This window comes from Copidosoma floridanum, unplaced genomic scaffold, assembly GCF_036245765.1.
Source record: "Copidosoma floridanum isolate Cflo_tuat_1 unplaced genomic scaffold, Cflo_Japanese_pri ptg000021l, whole genome shotgun sequence".
NCBI classification, from domain to species: Eukaryota; Metazoa; Arthropoda; class Insecta; order Hymenoptera; family Encyrtidae; genus Copidosoma; species Copidosoma floridanum.
Window position 1 is genome coordinate 31,024,285 of NW_028321898.1, and position 20,680 is coordinate 31,044,964.

General features: G+C 49.1%; 1 protein-coding gene across 1 annotated transcript; it reads left to right on the plus strand.

Annotated features, from left to right (window-relative positions):
* The first annotated feature begins 745 nt into the window (after positions 1 to 745).
* Dhc98D (Dynein heavy chain at 89D) lies at positions 746 to 20,275 on the plus strand. Its single transcript, XM_089594862.1, has 58 exons — positions 746 to 891; positions 990 to 1,068; positions 1,145 to 1,292; positions 1,590 to 1,841; positions 1,925 to 1,983; positions 2,057 to 2,490; positions 2,547 to 2,967; positions 3,036 to 3,223; positions 3,298 to 3,466; positions 3,525 to 3,951; positions 4,015 to 4,308; positions 4,394 to 4,528; positions 4,636 to 4,880; positions 4,944 to 5,093; positions 5,160 to 5,423; positions 5,509 to 5,696; positions 5,760 to 6,039; positions 6,131 to 6,375; positions 6,466 to 6,712; positions 6,790 to 7,062; positions 7,143 to 7,573; positions 8,120 to 8,631; positions 8,706 to 9,097; positions 9,176 to 9,313; positions 9,383 to 9,573; positions 9,651 to 9,826; positions 9,895 to 10,148; positions 10,223 to 10,270; positions 10,410 to 10,889; positions 10,955 to 11,374; positions 11,439 to 11,693; positions 11,780 to 12,340; positions 12,406 to 12,670; positions 12,737 to 12,951; positions 13,013 to 13,201; positions 13,273 to 13,464; positions 13,530 to 13,775; positions 13,843 to 14,048; positions 14,108 to 14,303; positions 14,370 to 14,567; positions 14,631 to 14,962; positions 15,042 to 15,336; positions 15,416 to 15,630; positions 15,722 to 15,967; positions 16,038 to 16,318; positions 16,390 to 16,544; positions 16,611 to 17,366; positions 17,427 to 17,765; positions 17,838 to 18,039; positions 18,114 to 18,256; positions 18,338 to 18,499; positions 18,567 to 18,870; positions 18,988 to 19,005; positions 19,142 to 19,353; positions 19,419 to 19,586; positions 19,660 to 19,839; positions 19,907 to 20,053; positions 20,127 to 20,275. Exons 1-58 carry the CDS (start codon positions 746 to 748, stop codon positions 20,271 to 20,273), a joined length of 14,511 nt encoding a protein of 4,836 aa, XP_089450988.1. The 3' UTR covers positions 20,274 to 20,275.
* Positions 20,276 to 20,680: the final 405 nt, after the last annotated feature.

Here is a 20,680-nt window from a genome sequence, read left to right on the forward strand (position 1 = left end):
CATTTAAGCGATTTTATCGTATGGATTGTGTATTTTTTTTTATCGTTCAACATCAATAATTGTAAGTTTTTGTACTATTGTATGATATTTTACTTGATAAGATGCGAAAAGTGACTGGATGTATAATATTTTATAGTTTGTAAATTGTAATGTGAAACAGCGTGCGACGAATAAAATGAAAAATAAAAAACAATCGTTCTGTTGGCCTCGTCACTATACCTATTCATCGTTGATCAGAAGAATAATCTATAAATCTATGCTTTCTCTTCGCGTAAAGGTAAACTATAATTTGTTTTTCCACGAATTTTTCTGCATACAACACTTAGGATTTTATAAAAAGGTTTTGATAAAAACTAAGTTATTTTAAATCAGTATAATAAAGTGCGTGTGACTTTTTTAGCAGAACAGAAAAATATCGAAGAGAAAATGAAAAAAATTGTGCTTAACAAAAATTGATAAATTTTAAAACACAAGTGTCCAAATACAGTCAGAAATTTTTCCACTCATGTTCCAATGGTTTTGAGTATTTTCCAGTACGAAAAAGCAACTGCGAGCTCGCAAGGTGTTTATCGATTTCCGCGTCATTGTTGGTAACGCGCTTGCGAGTGGGAAGATGTTTACGCTGCCATGGCTACTGTCACAAAAATCGAACAGGTTGTTTGGAGTGTCATCCGACCCCTAAGAATAACCTAACACCCAATGGTACAACTAGTCATCGCAAGATTCGTAAATAAAAAGTAAAAGCATGTCCGAAGCGACGGACGAAAACTATGCACCCACCATCGGTAGTTACGCGACGGAGGGCGAACACGAAGATGTCGACTCGACGAAAAAATCCTACAGCGCGAGAAGCGCGTCGTCGTCGGTTTTGTCGGACGACGACGATTACCGGTACACTCGTCGATTTACCATAAAAAAAAAAAAAAAAAAAAAAAAAACATAAAACTCCGTAGCTAATAAAAACACACGCGTCTCTCTGTTGCAACTAGCATCATGTGGCTGCAAGACAAAGTGCTCAAGTTCCTCGGACTCGAAGACGCGCCCAAGATGTTCATCGACCTCATGAACGTAATCAAACGAAATATCATGGTACAAGCAACTCTTGATGAGAAAAAAAAAAATATATAAATATGTATATCTTTAGGCAAACGGGCGCGAAGTCGAAGAGAAGCTGTTAAAGTTCTTCAACACAAAGACCCACGAAATCAGCGACCCCAACCGCAAGCAGGTCTTCTTTTACAAAACCTACAGGGACGAGATAGTGCAGGAAGAAGTATCCGTTTGGGAGGAAGGTAATGGTTTGAATTATCATTTACATGAAAAATGTCTTCCAAGACTCGTTTACACACCGACCACGATGTATGGAAATGCAACTAGGTCGGGCGAAAATCGCAGCCATGGGATCTTTTGGGGCTCAGGTGAAAGCCCAAAGATTAGTAAAGAGCGCGCCAGGTCACTAATCATCCAAACATATTATACATTTCAATCACGATTTATGCACCCAAATCGCACGCCAAAGCACGATAAACGCTTAGTAGTACCAACCCATGGTTTTAACAAAAGTGAGATAAACAGAAATAATTGCGTAGACGAGAAGATGAAGAAAAAGTCAAAGAGGTCGAAGAGGGGCAAGCCGAAGCTGGAGAGGAGCGAGTCGATGAGGACGGACAACAACGTGGCGATCGACAAGCTGGACTCGGAAACGGCTCTGCGGTCGAACCGGTCGACTACCGGCGACGAGGAGGAGGAGGAGGCCGGCTACGAGACCGAGTTCGAGGACGAAGACGTCTTCGCCGCGCTCATGCGAGACAAGAGCCAACCGATGCTCCACAGTGCCGCTTGTACGTTTCATTTCTCGATTTTACCCAGTACCTACCCACTCAAACAACCCTACACCGGTTGCGAATGACGATTTTTTGCGCAGACGATAACGAAAACTTTGTCCCTCCGCCCGGGGAAGAGGACAACTACATACTGACGAGGGTAAGTATGGACCCGAAAAACGGAATGTTGGAACAAACGGAGGGGGTTGACGGGAAAACGATCCTCCACCCAGAAAGTCGTGGACCGCGTGGTGCGAATCCCGGTCCTGCACTGCTTTTTTGGCGAGCTGGACGGCTCGAGTCTGAAACTGGACGATCAGCGGCTGATATACGTCATCCGCACGAGCGACGCCGCGGTGCCCAGCTACAACTCGCGGGCCGAGTGCTGGGCCGACATGCCGCGCCACGTGATCGTCGGTTCGCTACAAGGCCGGTTCCTCGACTCGTTTGAGTTCCTCCTGAAGAACATCTTCCTGCCCCTGGCCGAGGCGCAGTTCCGGAGCCCCAAAGACATAGCCTCGATTATGGAGGCCCCGGGGATGGCCCAGACCCTCGACGACCTGAAAAAGTCCGTGAGCCCTGCCTTTGCGCCGCACCTGGACCGGGGAGACAGCGGCAAGGCCGAGTTCTTGGACCGGATGACGAAGCTCATCGACTCGGTCGAGTGGTGAGTTGTTTCGCACAAGTGGAACGAACAAGGGGGAATAAATGGATGTTTTGAAGGACAAAGGATCAGGCGGAGACGGAGGTGATGCTGACGGTGCCGGAGGTGTTTGGCAACGTGGCCCCGGGAGTGGAGATCGCCGATTTGGCAAAGAACCGGAAGCTCGTGGAGAGGCTCGAGAAGATTGTCCTGTCCTGGGAGAAGCACATAGAAAAGGTGTTGGAGTCGTACGGGGTGAAGAAGCCGCAGGGCCAGGGTCCCCTGGCCGAGTACGCGCACTGGCGCGACCGCGAGTCGGGGCTGTCCCCACTGTTCGAGCAGCTGCGCTCGCCAGCGATCGGTAAGATCCTCGGGGTCCTCGATTCGGCGAACTCGGCCATTGGCGCTGGCTTCCGGTACTTTGACAACGAGCTCACCGAGTGCTACGAAGAAGCCAAGGAGAACAACAAGTTTCTCTCGACCGTCCTGAGATACTTCAAGGTGCGCGCGATCCCAACTCGTTGTTTTTCTCCTTCTTCATTCTGATGAGCGGTTATTTGTTATTACAGATAATGGAGGGCGACTCGTTAACCGGTATAATAAACGTGATCCCGTCGCTGTACGAGCACCTGAGCATGATTTGGACCCTGTCGAGGTACTACTCGATCGAGGAGCGGATGATTTCCCTGCTCGAGAGAATCTCCTGGCAGCTGCGCCAGACCGTCACCAGGAAGATATCCATCAGAAAACTCTTCGAGTACGGGTGCCTTTTTTTTTGGTCTCCAGTCGAGGAATCCAAAGTAAAGTACAATCCATCGCCTCTTTTGCCAGGGAGCCCCTCGAGTCGATACTCAAAAAGACCGACGGAGCCCACAGAGTGCTGAGCCTGTGGAAGGGAGCGTACCTCGACACCCGCGCCAGCATCGAGCTGATGGGCAAGGGCGTGCGCTGGGAGTTTGACCAGAGGAGGATCTTCAAGGACACCGACTACCTGGCATCGGTAAGATATTGTATCCATATACCTACGGAGGAGTAAAAAAGGGACTCGAAATTGTTAGTCGAGCGCGGATTTGCACGAAGTCGCGGGGGTCCTGAGGGACTTTTACAACATCTTCGGGGAGGAGCTCAAGTCGATAGTGAGCGACGCCGCGCGCATCGACGCGATCAAGGAGCGGGTGGGGAAATTGCTGGGCCCGATCCTCATGTCGGAGGTCGACGCCTTCAACGAGTACAACCGGGAGAGCTGGGAGGCGACGATGTCGTGGTTCCGCGCGGAGGTCGAGAAACTCGAGGCCGGGGCCAAGGTGTTCATCGACGAGTGCTTCACCACCCTCATCAGGGCCGAGGATGCCCTGGCCATGCTCATGAAGTTCCGGGGCATGCGGACCAGGGAAGCCGTCCAGGAGAGGCTGGCCGTCAAGTTCGACATCATCATGCAGCAGTTCAGCAAAGAGATCAATGAGATCGACGAGATCTTCAGCAGAGGTATGCAACAACTTTTATTTCTTCGTCGTATACCCGATGATCTCTCGCTCAACTGGTCCAAAGGCAAAAAGAATCCACCGCTGTTGCGCTACCACCCGCCGATCGCCGGTGCCATTTACTGGGAGAGACAGCTGTTACACAGGATGAAGAGGCCGGCGCTGATATTCCAGGAGGTGGAGGAGCTGAAGAACAGCCAGCTCAAGGATTTTGCTTTCGAGCAGTACGTCGGCGTGGCCAAGCAGATGAAGAGCTTCGAGGACGCCAAGTTCGAGGAGTTTGTTCGAAGAGCCCGGCCGATTCTCCACAACACCATGAGGTCGAGCGTCTTGACTCTCCAGCCGTTCGAGAGGAAACAGGGTGATTGTTACTCTTGGCTTTTTTATCGCTCAAGTCGAATCGATTGTTGTTTTGCTGATCGAATCCATTGTCGGGACCATATAAGGCGACGCGCGCGCTGCCCAATCTAAGATCAAAGTCAACGTCCTGAAGAAATTTGGCAGCAGCTCGATCTCCCTTTCCCGCACGGCCTCCCACGACGATAGGATCAGCTATCAGATGTCCCGCAGGCAGAGCATCGGTGAACCCCTTCCTACCATCCCCTTCCTCGTACAATCGCGCTCCGTCCTTTTTTCTTTTTCTCCAAAGTTCGTGTTTCTTTCATCCGATCAAAGCTGTTTCGTACAGATACCAAAGGCTCGCTGAACCCGAGTATAAGAACCATCGTCACGGTCAGGGGCCCGAGTCGCGCCGACAGAAAGTCCGATCAGAAGCTATCCAAGGCCAGGCTGTCCTCGGTGTCGTCTTCCACCGACAGACTGCAGCAGCAGATCGTTAAAAACACGGAACTGATGCGCGGGGCCATTCTACTGGACAACCAGATGAAGCTCACCGTGAACTTTGACGCCCAAGTTTTCGAGATGACGCGCGAGGTGGGGAATTTTAGCACTGCTCTTTGGTAGACAAACAGATGTGGTTTTCGTTTTGATTGTCAGGCCGAGCTGCTGGAGCATTTCGGGTTCGAGTTGCCGGAATCGGTGAGAGAAATCGGCATACAAAAGTACAGGCTGCTTGCCGATCGCTGGGCCGTGGAGAAGATGATAAACCAGTACAACGACATCATCAACCAGTTGGACGAAGCTGATGTAAGGATCTATTGGGTAGATCTACATTTCATCGACTGTGAATTAATGGAAAGAAATCGGTCGCAGATCTTGTTGCTCAAAGCTACGCTGGAGAAGGTAGAGAAGAGCATCCAGCCGGGGGTGACGCGACTTAACTGGTACTCCCTGGGGATCGGGGACTACGCGAGTAGTTGCATCAAGCTCCTGAAGAGCCTTTCCTCACTCGTCGACCAGATCAACCGGATTCGCCGCGATCTCGACGCGAGCATCGATGACGATCTCAGTCGCTACAACCTATTCACGATCGACAGAGATACCGATTGGCTCGACGACGAGATACCGTCTTGCAAAGTTTCGTTGACTATAGAGAGAGAGAGATTTTACCCGATACCAACACGTGTGTGTGTATGTACTAGTGAAAGAATAAACGTTTCAGGACTTTTTTGCCCGAGTCGAGAGCAAGAGGACGGAACTCGTTGGAGCGATGCTCAATAGCTATCAGACCATGGGCCCGATGCTGGTGAAACTCGAGAGCCTCGTCGAGGGAACGTCGACGGGAAAGAGCCAGGCTATGCTGCTCTGCTACGAGCGTTACGAGCACAAGACTTTCACGGCTCTCATCACGTAAGCTCGACAAAGCCTCTGTGTTTATAAAAAGATGTATATAAATCAAGCTTGTCGTTCCAGATGCTTCGTGAGGAACTTGGAGCACCTGAAACGCCTGCTGTCTGGGAACAAAGCCGTGTTCAAAGTCGATGCAGCCCTGGTGGGCTCGGAGGTGACGTTGAATCCAGCTGCCACTGAGATCCAAGCGTCGATCATGAATAACGTCAAGGATCTCATGGAGTGGCTCAAGGTTTTCCCGAGATGGATGGCACGAACCTGTCTCGAGTGCAAACCCATCAAAGACGCCTCCGACACGGATTTCGTGACGTTCAGCTTCTACGAGGACGTGATGGGAGTTCAGGTGGTTCTTTTAACTAAAATTATATTATATTGTATTCATTTTTTTCTGGCTGTGTGAAAAAGACGTTATATACTACTTTGCGCGTGCTCAGGTGGTAAACGATCTGATATTCACGCTTCAAGACATGTCGCACCGTTTGGCCCAGGACTGCCATCGTTACCTGCAAAAGTGGAAACAGTACGGCAACCTGTGGACGGCCAACAAGGCGCAGGGCTGCGAAAAATTCGTTACGGCCAATCCGACTTTGCAGCAGTACGACGAGAAGTTCTCGTTTTACGACTCCATCATCGAGGAGCTCGACGAAATGACGGACTACTACGATATTTCGATCATCAGGTCATTATGCAACATGATTTGTAATCAAAAAAAGTCTCAACTGTTGTCTCTCTCTTTTTTTTTTTTTTTTTTTTTTTTTTTAAATTTTAGGATAAATCTCCAGCCGCTACTAAACGGCATAAAGGATCACGCATCGGAGTGGAAGACGATACTGGGGAACTTTTTGCTGTCCAAGACACTTGGCGAGGTGAAGGATTTCAAGGCGATGATCGACAAGTACAGAATCCTGACGGAACTGGTGGTCAGCGGTCTCGAGAAGTTCAAAACTGTCATGCAGAGCATCTCCGACGTCAAGCGCACGGCCATACAGGCCGAAGTGCGGTATTCGATGTACCAAGTCGGTCGAGTTGATTGCAATGATCTTTTTTATCATCCACCAGGAGTCATGCTAATCGCGAATACGTGCACGTTTAGGAGACCTTTGAAATACTCCGAGCGCACGGGCTCGCGTTTGATGAGAGCGACGAAGAGTCTGCCCGAAACCTGCACAAGGACTGGGAACTGCTGTACCTCGGTGCTCTGTACAGGTTCACGAGCCTCGAGAGCACCAAGGACCAGTTTTGCGAGATGTCCGTCGTGGAAATCGAGGAGTTTGAGCGCGTCGTTTACAAGTTCGTCGAGAAGTTTCAGACCAAAGGACCCGGCAGTTGCGGCGAAGATTTGGACGCCGGGATGAGGATGATGGACGTTAGTCTCGACAAATAAATCAATTTTTATCGATTGATTTCTTATCCAATAAAAACATACCCTATTGAATGGACTCACAGGAGTACGGCTCAGAGATAAATCGGTTGGAGGAGAAACTGATCGATCTGACGAACGCCGAGCTAATGTTCGACCTGTCCCCGGCCGACTACACGAGTTTTAGGGCAGTCAAGCGCGATTACGAGACGATGGTCGAGCTGTACAAGATGTACAGGGTGCAAAAGGTCGCGAGGGACAAGTGGGCCAAGACCCTCTGGGCGAATCTGAACCCTCAGCAGTTGGTCGACGGGATGGATGGGTTTTTGAAGGAGTACAGAAAATTGCCCAGGGCCCTGAGGCACCACAGCGTCGGACGGGCTCTCGAGGTCAGCATGAAGAATTTCAAGGACTCCGTGCCGCTGTTTGTCGAGTTGAAGAACGAGGCGATGCGCGAGAGACACTGGAAGGAGCTCATGGACAAGACTGGCAAGCACTTCGATATGGCCCCCAAAAGGTTGGACCAATAATCATAGGAGAGTGCGCTGGGATTTCATTTTTCGATTGACTCTTATAAACTTATGTACATAGGGTTTGACTGGAGAATGATTGACTTTAACCATAGGTTCTTTGTTTTTCATGTACCTTATTTGATTCGCTATATTTTTATCAGACATAGGCATCGAGACACGTTTTTTGTACAATTTTTTTCTAATTTGTATTCAAATAAAGCCAAATCTCCCTTACGCTTCCTTCATGACTCAATCAAGTTGGAGTATTTCCAACCATACGGAAATATTTCAACTTGTTCCTCTTATCTTTCCAATCTAACGTGTGTATAAGCAGGTCGTGATAAACACTAATTAAAAGTGCAGAAAAACGAGTTAAATTTTTTTTTTGTAAATCTGAAAAACTTAGGTGAAACTTGTCAAAGCAAATATAATGGAAGGGTGAGTCACGAATTCTTTCACGTAAATTTCCGTAGAGTATAAAAAGACACGAACCGCACGATTTATCCAACATGGACACTTCAACGTTGCAAAAATGATTTCTTTGAAAAAAGGTTCACCCTGGAAAACATGTTCGCGATGGACCTGGCGCGCTACCAAGACATCGCCGCGACGATCGTAAACAACGCGAGCCGGGAGCTGGCCATCGAGCGAGGGGTCCAGGAGGTCGCCATCATATGGAAGACGATGGAGTTCAAGCTCATTAGGCACGAGAAAGCTGGGGAGGACCGAGGCTTCGTTCTCGGCAGCGTCGACGAGCTCAACCAGATCCTCGAGGACAACACCCTGAATCTGCAGAGCATGTCGGCCTCCCAGTTCATCGGGCCCTTCCTGGCCATCGTGCAAAAGTGGGAAAAGGCCATGCGGATGATAGCCGACGTCGTCGAGGCCTGGCTGGAGCTCCAGAGGCGCTGGATGTACCTGGAGGGCATATTCGTTGGGGGCGACATCAGGTCACAGCTGCCCGAGGAAGCCGAGCGCTTCGACAACGTCGACAACCACTACCGCCAGGTCATGGTTGAAACGGCGAGCAAGCCCAACGTCCTGGAGTGCTGTTCCGTCGAGAGTAAGAAACCATACAGATTGTATTCTTTTTTTTTTTTTTCTGGTATCCATAAGCTGAAACTATTGTTTGTGCAGATCGTCTGGAGGAGTTCCAGGGCCTGATAGAGGCCCTGGAGAGGTGCCAGAAGTCCCTGAGCGAGTACCTCAAGAGCAAGCGCGCCGTCTTCCCGCGTTTCTCTTTCATCAGCGACGACGAGCTGCTGAGCATCCTCGGCAGCTCAGAGGCCAGTGTCATCCAGGAGCACGTGGGCAAGATGTTCGACAACCTCAGCAAGTTCCGTCTCGGGCCTGACAATCAGGACCACGAGGTCGCGAGCGCGTTGATATCGTCCGAGGGCGAGGTCATGGATTTTCGGGAGCCGGTCATTGCCGAGGGCCACATCGAGGAGTGGCTGGTTCTGGCTCTCGAGGAGATGAGACGCTCCAATCGGTACCTCACCAAGAAGGCCGTCTTTGAGTACGGCAAGGTGTGGCTTATTATAGCTTCTTCTTCATTGGCACCCAGTTTTCAGTTGCGACAGTAACATTTTTTTTGGAAAAATCAGATGCTCAAACCAAGGACCGAATGGATGCTGGATTTCCAAGGGATGCTGATACTGGTGGCGAACCAAATTTGGTGGACCGCGGAGGTTGAAAACGTCTTCAAGAAGATAGCCATGGGACGAAAGCGCTCCATGAAAGAGGTACACCTTTTGTAAATTAAGAAAAAAAACTCAATCGACTTTGTATTTAATATACATATCGTGTTTCAGTATCTTCAGCAGCTGAACGACCAACTGGACGAGGTCGTCAAACTGATGGGAGGCGACACGCTGACGAACAACGACAGAAAAAAGTTGGACTCGGTATTGACGATCGACGTTCATACGCGCGATATCGTGGAAGGATTCGTCAGGGACAGCATTATGGACGCGCTCGAGTTCGAATGGGAAAGTCAATTGCGGTGGGTTTATTTTCAAGCACCACCTCTTTTTTCGTCCCTTTTCAATTTTATTCGATCGAATTGGTACAAAATTTCAGATTTTATTGGCTGCACGACCTGGACAACGTGTGGATGAATCAGTGCACGGGAACTTTCGAATACGGCTACGAGTACATGGGGCTCAATGGGCGATTGGTCGTCACTCCCCTGACCGATCGCATTTATTTGACCATCACCCAAGCATTGTCGATGCAGCTCGGCGGAGCTCCAGCGGGTGATTAAATCTCTCGAAAAATCACGGCGTCATCCAGACAATTTACTCATTTTTTCGTTATAATTTAGGACCTGCCGGTACGGGAAAGACCGAGACCACCAAAGATCTGGCAAAGGCTCTGGGTCTTCTCTGCGTCGTCACCAATTGCGGAGAAGGTATGGACTACGTAGCCATCGGCAAGACTCTCGGAGGCTTGGCTCAGTGCGGGGCCTGGGGATGTTTCGACGAGTTCAACAGGATCGACGTGTCCGTGCTCTCCGTCATCTCCACTCAACTGCAAACCATCAGATCGGCATTGCAAAACAAAGCCGCCCGATTCATCGTATAAACCAATTATCTACTTTTTTCTTAAACGCGACACTGCAGCTTTTTTTCAATAGATGATGATCATTTTAGTTTGAGAACCAAGACATCGCGCTGGATTCCAAAGTGGGAGTCTTCATAGTTCGTATATTTTTTGACTCTGTGAATTATGATGACAGAAAAAACATGCCTAATCGAGTTTTTAAGGCTTGTTTTTTTTTTTTTTTTTTTTTTTACATTTCACACAATCTATCTATTAAAATATTCGTTGATCGTTAAGACAATGAATCCAGGTTACGCTGGTCGGACGGAATTGCCAGAGTCGGTGAAAGCTCTCTTCCGACCGGTTGTCTGCATCGTGCCCGACAACGAGCTCATCTGCCAGATAAAGCTGTTCAGCGCGGGTTTCCTGACGGCCAAAGTACTCGCCAAGAAAATGACGGTACTGTACAAGTTGGCCAGGGAACAGCTGAGCAAGCAGACCCACTATGATTTCGGGCTGCGAGCCCTCAAATCGGTACTTAATATGGCCGGCCAGTTGAAACGAACTTCCGGCGATTTGCCGGAAAACGTGGTCCTCATGCGAGCTCTACGGGACATGAACCTGCCCAAGTTCATTTTCGAGGATGTACCCCTTTTTCTGGGCTTGATCAAGGATCTCTTTCCCGGACTGGACTGCCCGAGGGTTAGATACCCGGACTTTAACGACGCCGTTGAGAAGGCCCTCGAGGACAAGAACTACATCGTTATTCCCGACCAGGTGTGATTTTGCGATCACTTCCAGCTGTTGGACGTATAATTTAAAACAATTATTTACCGTCCAAGGTGGACAAAGTCGTTCAGCTTTACGAGGTGATGATGACCCGGCACTCGACTATGGTCGTGGGGCCGACGGGTGGTGGGAAATCGGTGGTCATTCAGGCGCTCTGCAACGCCCAGACCTTACTCGGCAAACCCACGAAACTGTACACTTTGAATCCAAAGGCCTGCACCGTCATTGAACTCTATGGAGTCTTGGATAACACCACGAGGGACTGGACCGATGGTCTGCTCAGCAACATTTTCCGGGAGGTCAACAAGCCCTTGGACTCAGGGAAAGACGAAAGGAAGTACATTATGTTCGACGGAGACGTGGACGCACTGTGGATCGAGAACATGAACTCGGTGATGGACGACAACAAACTGCTGACTCTGGCCAACCAAGAACGAATCAAACTCCAAGATCACTGCAATCTGTTGTTCGAGGTGATTATTAATTTTTTACTTTATCTTCTTATAATTCACCAAACAATCGTAATACACGTGTCAGGTCGGCGATTTGCAATACGCTTCGCCGGCTACGGTCTCCCGAGCCGGTATGGTCTACGTAGACCCGAAAAACTTGGGCTACCAGCCTTACATGGAAAAATGGATCAACAGCCGTAACAAGTCGGAGCAGAGCGTCCTCCGCAACTTGTGCGAAAAATACGTGCATCCCGCCATAAAGTACATCATCGATGGAATGCTCGGACTCCAGCAACTGACTCCCCTGAAACTGGTCATTCCCCAGACGAATCTTAATATGGTAATCACAAGATACAGTTTTTTTTTTTTTTTTTTTTTTTCTTGAAAATTCAAAGGTATAAATGTATACATGGCTATGAGAAACAGGTCGTGCAACTGTGTGTGACGATAGACGTTCTGTATCCGAAACCGACGGTGGACGAGTACGTGCACGAGGATAACGAGGAGCGCAGCGACGAAGAAGAGACTCGGTTCCGCGAGAAAGTAGAGTCGCGTGACGAAACCCTGGAAGCGGTGTACCTGCAAGCGTGCTACTGTTCCCTGGGGGCCGTCATCGTCTCGGAGTCGCGCAAAGACTTTGACGACTTCATGAAAAAGACCTCGGGTCTCATGATGGTCGAGGACTCGGTGGAAAAGCCCGCGGGCTTTCGCTACCTCCCCGTGCGGTACTCCCAGCTGTACGACTACGTGCTCAACGTGGAGAAAAAAGTCTGGACGCCCTGGAGACAGCTCGTGCCCCAGTACATCCACGACCGGGCGAAGCAATTCGCGGAAATTCTGGTGCCCACCGTCGACACGATCAGGGCCAGTTGGTACGTCGATCTGATGAACAACGCCAAGAAGCCGATTGCGCTCGTCGGGGACACCGGGACGTCGAAGAGCGCCATCATCATGGATTTTCTCAGAAATCTGAATCCAGAGAAATTTGTGAGCTCGCGAGCTACCTTTGGGCCTGATTTTACCGGCTGATCCGATCCGAGCTTTTGTTTCAGAACAACTTGTCGATTAATTTCTCGTCGAGAACAACGTCGATGGACGTGCAGAGAAACATCGAGTCGGTCGTGGAAAAGAGGACCAAAGACGTTTACGGGCCACCTCCGGGTAGACGTTTGATCGTCTTCATCGACGACATGAACATGCCGATGGTCGACACGTACGGGACTCAGCAACCGATCGCTCTGTTGAAGCTGCTCGTCGAGAAGGGTGGCATGTACGATCGAGGAAAGGACCTCAACTGGAAACGTATCAAGGACATAAGTGCGTGGTCGTGAGTTTGCGCCAAAATGAGTTACTGAAATAATATATACGCTTGGCGTTGGTCAGGTTTTCTGGCGGCGATGGGGAAATCTGGAGGCGGCAGGCACGACGTGGACCCCCGATTCGTATCGATGTTTTCCGTGTACAACGTCACTTTTCCGGCCGACGACACTTTGCACTACATCTACAAGAGCATTCTCTCGGGGCACCTGGAAATTTTCCCCGAAACGATTCAAGAACTGGCCGACCAACTCATCAGTCTGAGTCTGGATCTTTACAAGGTCACTATGTGCTACTATTAAATATGCGAAAAAAAAAATCCCAACTAAAAAATCTTTCCAGCTGATAGTCATCGAGCTACCACCGACTCCGTCAAAGTTCCACTACATATTCAACATGCGGGACTTGTCGAGGGTGTCCGTTGGCTTATTGCAAAGCGATCCAAACCACTTCAAATTGCCTCAGCAGTTCGTGCGACTGTGGATAAACGAGTTCACCAGAGTTTTTTGCGATCGGCTCATCTCCAAAACCGTAAATATCCCAATGTCCTCTCGGATTTATTGCTCAATGTTTCTGACATCGTAGGTGTTTCCAAAAAACAGGACCAAGAGCTCGTACAAGCCCACATGGAGGAAAAGATAACCAGCACGTGGGAGTTGGACGAGGAACTGGTTGCCTACGTTTTGCGCGAGCCTCTGCTCTTCGGTGACTTTCGAAACGCCTGCAGCGAGGACGAAGTACGCCTCTACGAGGACCTACTCGACTACGAGGCGGTCTACAGCCTGTTCATGGAGGTACGGTTTTGCATAGGATAGAGCTTCGTTCCTCATTTACCACGGATTCGTTTGGTCCATCGCAGATCCTCGAAGAGCACAACGAGCGAATCGGCAAACTGAGCATGGTCCTCTTCAACGACGCTCTGGAGCACCTGACGCGAGTCCACCGCACCCTGAGGATGTCCCGCAGCCATGCTCTCGTTGTAGGTGTCGGGGGCAGCGGGCGACGGTCGACCATCCGACTGGCCGCGTTTGCCGCGAACTGCGAACTCTTCGAAATCGCCCCCAGTCGCGGCTACGACGAATCAGCCTTCCGCGATGACATGAAGGTACGTGCAAAATGATACTCTGAAGAATACCACGTTCCAAAGTAAAATCAAATTGTTCGGCTCGAAGAAACTGCTGACGATGGCTGGGGCGGAGAACAAGAGTACGGTCTTCATGTTCACGGACGAGCAGGTGGTGGACGAGAGCTTCCTGGAGATCGTGAACAACTTGTTGACGACCGGCACGATATCCGCGCTGTTCGCCGACGACGAGAAGGACGCCATTGTCAATAATTGCAGGAACGCGGCGAAAGACGCCAACTACGGTGTCACGAAGTAAGAGGCGATCGTTGTTTTGTTTCAGGCCAAAGAAAACTTTTGGCCTTCCTTTGCAGGGAGAACGTGTGGGCGTTCTTCGTGAAGAGGAGCAGCGAAAATCTACGGGTCGCGCTGTCGATGAGCCCGTCGGGCGACATACTGCGAGCGCGTTGCCGCAGCTACCCGGGACTCGTCAATTGCACGACGATCGACTGGATATTCCCGTGGCCGGAGCAAGCCCTCCTGGCCGTGGCCAGCGTGACCTTGAGAGACGTGAGCAACTAAACGATTACACGAGGTTTTCATTGATATTATTTATTATTTTTTTTTCCAACACAGAATGCTTTTATCCCCGACGTTCATCGGGAGGCGGTGGTGCGCCACGCCGTTCATGCCCATGTCCTGGTAAACGCGTACACGAGTGATTTCCTCGCCAAGCTCCGGCGCCCGAACTACGTAACTCCCAGGCACTACCTCGACGCCCTCGAGACTTACGTCAATTTGCTCTCCGAGCGGCGAAGCTACATCGAATCGCAGGTATACTTTTGGTTGAAAAAAGGGTATTTACATTGATTATTAATGAACAAAAAAAACGTTCAGTGCGCCCGTCTCTCGGGAGGTGTTTCAAAAATCGCGGACGCCTCGGCGAACCTTGACCAGTTGAACGCCGTACTGGCGGTTCAGCGAGTCAAAGTGAAAGAGCAAACGCAGAACTGCGAAATTTTGCTGGTGAGCATAGGCGAGAGCACGGAAATAGCCGTGACGAAAAAAGCCTTGGGCGAGGAGAAGCGAAGGGAAATCGAGGAGAGGAACAAGATGATCGCCAAGGAGTCGACCGAGGCCAGGGAGGCCCTTGCCGAGGCTCAGCCGACCCTCGAGAGGGCAAGGAAGGCTCTGAGCGAGCTCGAAAAGTCCGACATCACCGAGATCAGGTTTGTGGACGATGGTTTTTTTTGTTTTTGTTTTTTGTGGTGGAATTTTTATGGACAATTTTTTATGCACGTAAACCAGGTCGTTCGCAACGCCGCCAGAGCCGGTGCAAGTGGTGTGCGAGTGCGTCGCGATTCTGAGGAACGTGCGCGAAATCTCGTGGAAGAGCGCCAAGGGTATGATGAGCGACCCGAACTTTTTGCGCCTCCTTCAGGAGATGAACTGCGACGAGATCACTTTGAAGCAGCAGCAGATGGTCAAGACTCACCTGAAAAAATCAAACAAGATGGAACAAATGAGGACCATCAGCAAGGCCGGCTACGGGCTGTACAAGTTCGTCATGGCCGTTTTAGGCTACTGCGCTGTTTTTCGCGAGGTACGCATTAATATTATGATTGTTTTCATCGTTCAATTGTTGGATGGTCGTCATTGGACGGTGGGTTTTAAATCGACAGGTGAAACCGAAAATAGAAAGGGTTAAAGAGTTAGAGTCGGAATCGGAGAAGGCGAAAAAGGCCATGGAGCACGAAGAGCGCGAGCTCAAAAGACTGGAGAAGCTACTGCGGGAGCTCAACGCGAAATACAAGACTGCCATGTCGGAGAGGCAACGACTTCAGGAGGAAACCGAGCTTCTGGAGAGGCGCCTGGTCGCTGCGGACAAACTGATCAAGTATGATGTATACCATTTTTTCTCTTATACCTTTAGAGTTTGGCGTTTTGTGGTCCGGATCGTACAATGTGGATGGGTTTTACAATTACAGCGGTCTGTCATCGGAGAACGAGCGCTGGAAGAGAGAACTGGAGGCTCTGAATGTCGAGCTCGAGAAGATCGTCGGAAACTGTTTGCTGTCCTCCGAGTTCTTAGCCTACCACGGCCCGTTCACGTTCGAGTTCAGGAACGAGATGCTCTACAACGACTGGCAACAGAGCATCCTGGAAAAAGAGATCCCCCTGTCGCAACCTTTCAAAATCGAAAGCCAACTCAGCAGCGACGTCGAGATTAGCGGGTACCGAAATTTAATCTCCTATACCCTACGGTCCAGCGCCGCACATTTCAATGTCATCGTACCATTTCAGCTGGAATTCGGAGGGTCTGCCGCCCGATGAGCTGTCAGTCCAGAACGCCATACTGACGGTCAGGTCGTCGCGGTTTCCCCTTTGCATAGACCCCCAGCAGCAAGCCCTCAAGTGGATCAAGAAGCGCGAGGAGAAGTCGAACCTCAAGATCCTCACTTTCAGCGACTCGGACTTTATCAAGCAAGTGGAGATCGCCATCAAATACGGCTTCCCCGTTCTCTTCCAAGACGTCGATTACGTCGACCCCGTCCTCGACAACGTCATCATGAAGAACATCCAGAGCAAGTCATCCCGTGCCATTTAATCGTAAAAATCGACCAAACGTAGAGCTCGTACTTTTTTTTTTCCACAGCTGCTCCCGGTCGGAGTTTCGTCATGCTCGGGGACAAAGAAGTCGACTACGATCCACGATTCCGCATGTACTTGACGACGAAGCACGCGAACCCGGCTCTGAACCCAGCCATCTACGCGAAAGCTACCGTCATCAACTACATGGTCACGACGAGTGTAGGTACCACAATGTAAAGACCGCGCTCCTCTACGGCTAATGTGATTGTTTGTCCTTTGAAAAAGGGATTGGAGGAGCAGCTGTTGTCGGTGGTCGTGCGCACCGAGCGCCCGGACATAGAGGAGCAGCGCGAGGCTCTGGTGATCGAGACGAGCGCCAACAAAGCCCTGCTCCAGCAACTCGAGGACAACCTACTGCTCGAGATAGCCAGTAACCAGGGCAACATGCTCGACAACATCGACCTCATCGAGACTCTAGACAACACGAAATCGAGCGCCCAGGAGGTGTCGGTCAAACTGAGCGAGGCCGTCGTCACGTCGAGACAGATAGACGGTCTGCGCGAGGACTACAGAGCCGCGGCCAAGCGAGGCGCCATACTATTCTTCGTCCTGGCCGACATGGCCATCGTCAACTCCATGTACCAGTACTCGCTCAGCAGCTACGTCAAGGTCTTTGTGCAGTCGTTGAAAAAGGCCTTGCCCCATCCCACGCTGGCGCGTCGACTCAAAAACGTCGTGAGGACGCTGACGCGGAACGTCTACGACTACGGGTGCACCGGCCTCTTCGAGAGGCACAAGCTGCTCTTCTCCTTCCAGATTTGCACACGGATCGAAAGAGACCTGGGACGCGTCAGCCAAGCCGAGCTGGACTTTTTCATCAAAGGCAACGTCTCGCTCGAGAGATCCAGCAGGGAAAATCCCACCGATGGCTGGCTTTCTGTCGCCGGCTGGGAAGACACTCTCAAGCTGGCGAACGACTTTCCCGACCGGTTTAGTCAGTTGCCGGACGAGCTCGAGGTTCACGGCGCGGAATGGAAGAGCGTAAGGAATATTAATTTTTTGCAATTTATCTTCGACTCACCGGTGTTGATGATTTCCCAGTGGTATGACCTGGACAGCCCGGAATCCGCCGATCTACCCTGCGGCTACTCGTCCAAGCTCGAGCCTTTCGAGCACCTGATGCTGTTGCGCTGCTTCCGAGCGGACCGTGTGTACCGTGCGCTTGTCATCTACATTACCAATCAAATGGGCGTGGAGTACGTGACGCCGCCGAGCGTCGGTTTCGAGGCCATATACGAGCAGAGCACTTCGACCATGCCGGTCGTCTTTGTTTTGAGCCCAGGGTCTGATCCTACCAGCGAACTGATCAAGCTCGCCGAGAGACACGGCTTTGGCTCTGGAAACTTTAGGCACCTGTCGTTGGGCCAGGGACAAGAACAGGTCAGCGGTTGTTTCATACTTAAATTCAAGAAAGTGCTTACCGATATCTCACGAAATCGTGTTGTTGCACAGTCGGCCATAGAATTGCTGGAAACAGCAGTGGCGGGTGGCCAGTGGCTGATGCTGCAGAACTGCCATTTGTTGCTCAGCTTTACGAGGGAGCTCGAAAAAATACTGGAGAACTTGGGCCAACCTCACTCGAATTTCAGGCTTTGGCTCACTACCGATCCCACTCCGAATTTTCCGATCGGCGTTTTGCAGCAATCGCTCAAAGGTACGTTCTTACTCGTTTGGCTCGATGTATCTTTGAAATCTGTGATAAAACATTCAACTAGAATATATTTACAGTCGTCACGGAGCCACCAAACGGATTGAAACTGAATTTGAAGAATACCTACTTCAAAATAAACGAACAAGTTCTGGAATGCTGTCAGCACTCGATGTACAAGAACCTCATTTACGTTCTGGCGTTTTATCACGCGGTTGTTCAAGTAAATATAAATATACCTCAAGTACTTTGTCTCACTCTCAACCATATAGGTATATTTTTGTGTAATATGCTTCTTTCTCAGGAACGTCGAAAGTACGATAAAATTGGCTGGAACATAAATTACGATTTCAATGACTCGGACTTCAACGTGTGCACCACGATATTAGACACGTACCTGACTAAGAACTTGAACTTGAAGGAAACTCGCATACCTTGGAACAGTCTCAAATACTTGATAGGAGAGGTAATAACAATGATTAAAAAAAAAAAGAAAAAAAAAAAAATTCGACAATGAAATTGTTTGCCGGCAGGTAATGTACGGAGGCCGAGTCATAGACAGCTACGATCGGCGAGTCTCCAAAGTGTACATGGACGAGTACTTTGGCGATTTCCTCTTCGACGCCTTCCAGCCGTATCATTTTTACAAAGACGAGCAAGTGGACTACGTAGTGCCGATCCCGGGAGATCGGCAGTCTTACCTCGAGTTCATCGAGTCGCTGCCACTTGTAAATACACCGGAAGTCTTTGGCCTTCATCCCAACGCCGAGATCGGCTACTTTACCCAGGCGACTAAGGACATGTGGGCACATCTCATTGACCTTCAGCCCCAAACTGGTAGGTTTACTTGAACGATATTTTGCCAAAAAGCTTAACGAATCAATTATACGCTCATGTACGCGTGGACAATTACAAAATGTGCTAAGCATATAACAAAGTCATACAATTTTACAGCCTGCCTAAGTAAAGTTCGTAAGTCACGAAAAATTTGTTTTTTTTTTTTTTTTTTGTGTGTATAATGTAGAAAGCATGAATATATAGAACGTAAAAGTGTGCCCAACATGTCGAGAATATATCGATACTGAGCAAACAAATTACTTCGATTCAGTGGTCGGCGGATCTGGAGTGAGCAGAGAAGAGTTCGTCGACAATCTGGCCAAGGACATTTTAGCAAAATTGCCTGCCGAATACGACATGGCAAAAATCAAAAGGAACTTTGGACTGGCCATCTCACCAACAACGGTAGTTCTGTTCCAGGAGCTCGAAAGATTCAACAAGCTCATAAACAAGATGACAACTACTTTGCAGCAACTGAGAAAGGTACGAGAGAGCGAGTCGAGTTATTAGCACGAAAAATCGATTTAATTTCTATGCGTCACCATTAGGCCATAGCTGGTGAAATAGGCATGGACGCAGTGCTAGAGAACGTAGCGAACTCACTGTACAACGGAGCTTTGCCCCAAGAGTGGGCGAGATTAGCACCAGACACTCGGAAAAATCTTGCTGGCTGGATGGAGCATTTTGAGAAACGCATTGCTCAGTACACCAGTTGGGTGTGTACACATACATTTTATCCATTTATCCGATTTATAGACGTACGTGCATGCAAACGGTTGTTTATTTCAGGCTGGTTGTAACGAGCCCATGGTCATGTGGCTTTCTGGGTTGCATATTCCCGAGACGTATCTCGCGGCTCTGATCCAAATGGCCTGTCGGAGAAACAACTGGCCACTGGATCGGTCGGTCATGTACACGGCGGTCTCGCGCTTCATCAATCTCGAAGAGGTCGAGGAACGACCAGAAGAGGTACATGTCTTGACTTGATTAGTATGGAGAAGGCTTTTTCCTGTGATACCGATTTATTTCCATACAGGGGTGTTACGTGCAAGGACTGTACTTGGAAGGAGCTCGCTGGGACGTGAAGGAGAACTGCTTGAAACGGTCCCATCCAATGGTGTTGGTTGAACCTCTCCCGATTTTGAGCATCATACCAATCGAGTCTCATCGATTGAAACTAATGGTAAAAAGACTTGTGATCATTTAATTAATAAGGAACGTTATAATATAGTTAATATGTGTATGTGATTTTGAAGAATACCATAAAGACGCCAGTGTACACGACATCAAATCGACGAAATGCTATGGGTGTTGGTCTAGTCTTTGAGGCAGATCTCGGCACGTCTGAGCATCCGTCCCATTGGATTCTTCAAGGTGTAGCTTTGACTTTAAATACAGACTAAAAATTATGGATATTACTTTAAATTAATGTTAAATTTCATTGAGATACAAACATTATTTTTACTTTGTGATGTAAACTACCAAGTGTTTTTCAACCTGTTATTAAATAATCTAACCTATTCATCATCAAGTTATTTTGGCATGTAATTTGCCTAGTACATTACTGGATTTAAAAAATTACATTCTGTAAGGCATCTGTTTTTTTTAAACCAGGTGCAAATTTTTAATCCATTGTGCCATATACTTTTACGCTTTATGGTGAAAACTAATTCTTAATAGTCACCAAAAAAATGAATTTTATCTTGTCACTTTATTTTATTTTGCTTTAATAAAATGTTCTTACAAAGTATCTTAGAAATAATGACTTTATCGTTACTTTGTTTACTATAATACGACACTGCACCTACTT